Source organism: Silene latifolia, chromosome 7 (genome assembly GCF_048544455.1).
Source record: "Silene latifolia isolate original U9 population chromosome 7, ASM4854445v1, whole genome shotgun sequence".
In the NCBI taxonomy this organism is placed as follows: domain Eukaryota; kingdom Viridiplantae; phylum Streptophyta; class Magnoliopsida; order Caryophyllales; family Caryophyllaceae; genus Silene; species Silene latifolia.
The window spans coordinates 45056280-45060188 of NC_133532.1; the positions used below are offsets into that span (position 1 = coordinate 45056280).

At 36.8% G+C, this 3909-nt stretch overlaps 1 protein-coding gene across 1 annotated transcript; it reads right to left on the minus strand.

Moving 5' to 3' along the window:
- Positions 1-699: 699 nt before the first annotated feature.
- LOC141592108 (antiviral protein S-like) lies at positions 700-3604 on the minus strand. Its single transcript, XM_074412695.1, has 2 exons — positions 3407-3604; positions 700-2225 (listed from the first exon to the last, which is right to left on the minus strand). Exon 2 carries the CDS (start codon positions 2218-2220, stop codon positions 841-843), a length of 1380 nt encoding a protein of 459 aa, XP_074268796.1. The 5' UTR covers positions 2221-2225; positions 3407-3604; the 3' UTR covers positions 700-840.
- Between the last annotated feature and the right edge of the window lie 305 nt (positions 3605-3909).

Sequence of the window (3909 nt, forward strand, 5' to 3'; positions counted from 1 at the left end):
TTTATGGAGATAATAATGATATTATTTTATTAAATCATAACTACTCGCTAGAGAAGAATTATGGTAATTAGTTTAAATAAGATTGGATTAATGACTAAAATAATATAATCCTATGAGGTCACACATATAAGCATAATTAGGAAATACCATTAATACTATCAGGACACAGATTTGAGGCATCGATTATTCGATTTTAGGAAAGGAATATTAGTTCTTTCCTTATTCCACCTAATCTCCATTCTGGTTTGTGATACTATATATAAAGGGTTATAGAGTGATAAAAAAATATGATGGAGTTCTTCCATAAGAAACCACAAGGGAGAAAACATATTGTTCGTATATATACTGTTTGCCTGAAGCACCCGTAAAAGTAAGATAGCGATATTGATCAATCTCATCTGTTCTAGCAGACGTGGGTTTCCAGGTTATGCTTGTGGACCGAGTAGAGGAGCAATAAGTGAGGCTCTCTAACTACTCCTACAAGCTATTTGAGGAATTTATTCTTCAAGAAGTAAATATTTTTTTCGTCTTTTAGCATGATTCATATTATCTTCTGCATGTAGTTTTAACATAGCCGTTAGAAAATTGTTTCCTGAAATTACGCTTTCGTATCTATATTATCCTACAACCCGATCTTCTTTTATTTTCGATTCTTTTTGATGCATTACTTTTTTAATTCAAATTGAAATTACAATCACATTAATTCAAATACAACTTGATTACTTACCCATCACACAACTTAGAGAACTTATTTATTTATCATACAACATAACATAGATCAAGTGCATAATGAAAGTAGATCGGTAATTTGATTTTAAGATGCATGGCATCATCACGTAATTAACCAATTAGGGTATCATCATACATTGCTGCCGAAAATACCCCCCATAAAGAAGCAGGAGCATCATTATCTAAGCGAGAGGGAAGGTCTTTATACTTGAGGAGACCCATTTTTGGCTTGATATCGTCCCATGGATAACCGGGCACCTTCACCGGTGTCATACAATCATTGTTATCAACTGATGAGTAAATAAGTTCGGAGATCATAGCCAAATCGTTCTGTAAGGAAATAAAAATTGCATCCGGGACAAAAGTCCTATGGTATAGTCCAAGATCCCTCACCTCTTCCTCGATGTATTTGAAATGTGTCGCTTGCTCAATCATTTGGATAGCTACTAGCGCAAACTTAGCCAAGTCTTGCTCGATGTCCTTTGGTGTATTATTACTATCATAATCCGACCCATATATCGTATCAATTAAGGATGATAAACTGTTGACACCTAGCTCAAGCTCTCCCCTAGTTAATTTCGCCAGTCTTTCAAGATCAACATAACTGCCTCCATGGGGAAGCTGTGATTTAATTTTTGCGTAACTAAACGGATGACTGTCCTTCAATTCATTGTAATCTTCTTTGATGAAGTTAGCACGAGTAACGCCATTTAGCTCGTCCATGAAACCCACATAGTAGAAGCTCGATGCTCTAAATGCTAGTGTGATTTTTTTGTTTGCCAGGCTTGTTATTTCTACAAAAATGAATTCTTTTGTTGTTTTTAGTGATTTTGAGCTTACTGGTATTTTGCAAACTTCTTCGACCGAAACTCTGCCTCTTAAAGAAGCTATAAGCTCCGTATATGATTCAGGCGTAGTATTCTCAAGTGTCCAAGTCTCTTTGGTGTATTTTATGTCTTCTGGTGGTGTTTCTGGTTCTGGTTCTGGTTCTGGTTCGGGTTCGGGTTCGGGTTCTGGTTCGGGTTCGGGTTCGGGTTCTGGTTCGGGTTCGGGTTCGGGTTCGGGCTCGGGCTCGGGCTCGGGCTCAGGTTCAGGTTCTGGTTCTGGTTCTGGCTCGGGTTCTGGTTCTGGTTCGGGTTCGGGTTCTGGTTTTTCGGGTGGTGGTGGTGGTTGTAGTTCTGGTGGTGGTGGTGGTGGTTGAAGTTGTGGTGGTGGGGGTGGTGGTTGTCGTGGTGGAGGTGGTGGTGGTCGTCTTGGTGGGGGTGGTGGGGGTCTTAGTTGTGGTGGTGGGGGTGGTGGTCGTCGTGGGGGTGGCGGTGGTCGTCGTACTGGTGGTGGTGGCGGTCTTCGTACTGGTGGTGGTGGTGGTCTACGCACTGGTGGTGGTGGTGATCGTGGTGGGGTTCGTGGTGGAGGTCGTCGTTGCGCCAATGTTGGCAAAATAACAAGTATAATGCATAAGATCCATGCTATCCGAAGTAACACCTTCATGTCTCCTATCAATGATTGGTAAATGGTAACACACATACATCAGTCAAACAATTAAATTTCACAAGGATTTTTGAAATGAAAAAAAAAAAATTATATATTTGTAAATGTAGTGTAATAGACTGAATGGAGGAAGAAATTTAGTTGTTATGGACTATTAAATTGCACAAAATCTCATTGAAGACGGGCACTATTCCGTCACAAGCTGAAGACGAATAGTGCTTTCTCTCACAATACGAAATCGCACTATTCATCAAGGCTCCATTCCTCCGAACGCCCCCCCCCCCCCCCCACACACACACACACACACACACACACACACACACACACACACACACACACACACACACACACACACACACACACACACACACACACACACACACACACACACACACACTTGTCCTTCCACTTAAAAAATGTGTTTGAGCTAATGTTTTGAGCACAGATGTTTTTGGTTACTCAATAATTTACATTTAGTCACACTCATATTTTTTTTAAATTTAAAAACAATCTTTAATTTGAAAAGCTTAAAATCAACCGTCCGTCTCATTGAAGACGGACACTATCCGTCACAAGCTGAAGACGGATAATGTCCCTCTCACAAAATACAAATGGATAATATAAGTGGGAGGAAATGGATACCCCACTTGCACTATCCATTTGCAAGCTAAAAACTTCTTTTGTAACATTATTTATTATGAAAATATATATGTTTACAATTAAAATATTTCAGTGTAATATTGTTTCGCACACATATTATTGTTTTGGTATTACTCGTTTCGTTTGCTCTCCAAAAAAATATATATAGAAAGGGAGAAATATATAATTGCAAAGAAATATATAATTGCAAGTATACAAAGACATATAATACGATATATGAATACATCTAAGTCAAGTGATATTGTAAATTTATAATACTCATGCAATATAGTGGAAAATTAATATATACGGAGTTGTTGATTTCATTTAAACTGTTGTACAAGATTTTGAATGTGTATTGGATTTCAATTTTTTTTTTTAAGTCAGGATTCCAATTATTTCATTAGTTACTCTAAAAAGCATGATCAATTTCACATTTTTACAAATGATTTTAATAATAATGTCCTATGTAAATTTACAAAGTTAAATTCGAAACGGTCTCGTATAAATTTACTAGCGCAAGAGGGAAGAAAGAGCGAACACAAACCTTTGGTGTTGGCTGCTACACTGCATGTGCAAGATGGAATAAGGAAGAGATAGATATTCTTAAGACAAATTATTTAATTATTTTCTCTTTTTGAATGAAAATAGCACTATTTCGCAGCCTTTATATAGAAAAATGGATCAAAATCAGATGAGTAAATAGGATTATACAATCAGTTCTATAAAAGTATTGTACAATCTTAACAATTAACATATCTATCTGAGCTTATGGCTCTATTTGGCAATGCATTTCAGATACCTCATTTGGTCAAACTAGCTTATTTGACCAAAATTTTAGGTACCTTATTTATTTGTAAGTGTTTTGGCAACAAACTTATTTAATCAAATAAGGTACCCGAAATGAAATGTTGTCTAGGGTAGCATTTGAGATTTCATGTACCTGCTTTGCTTTTATTTTACTTTTTTACCCCTTAAATCAATACTACAAAATTGTTATCATATATCCTTTTACGTCATTTCAACAAATTAGTAACCTTTTCAATTTGT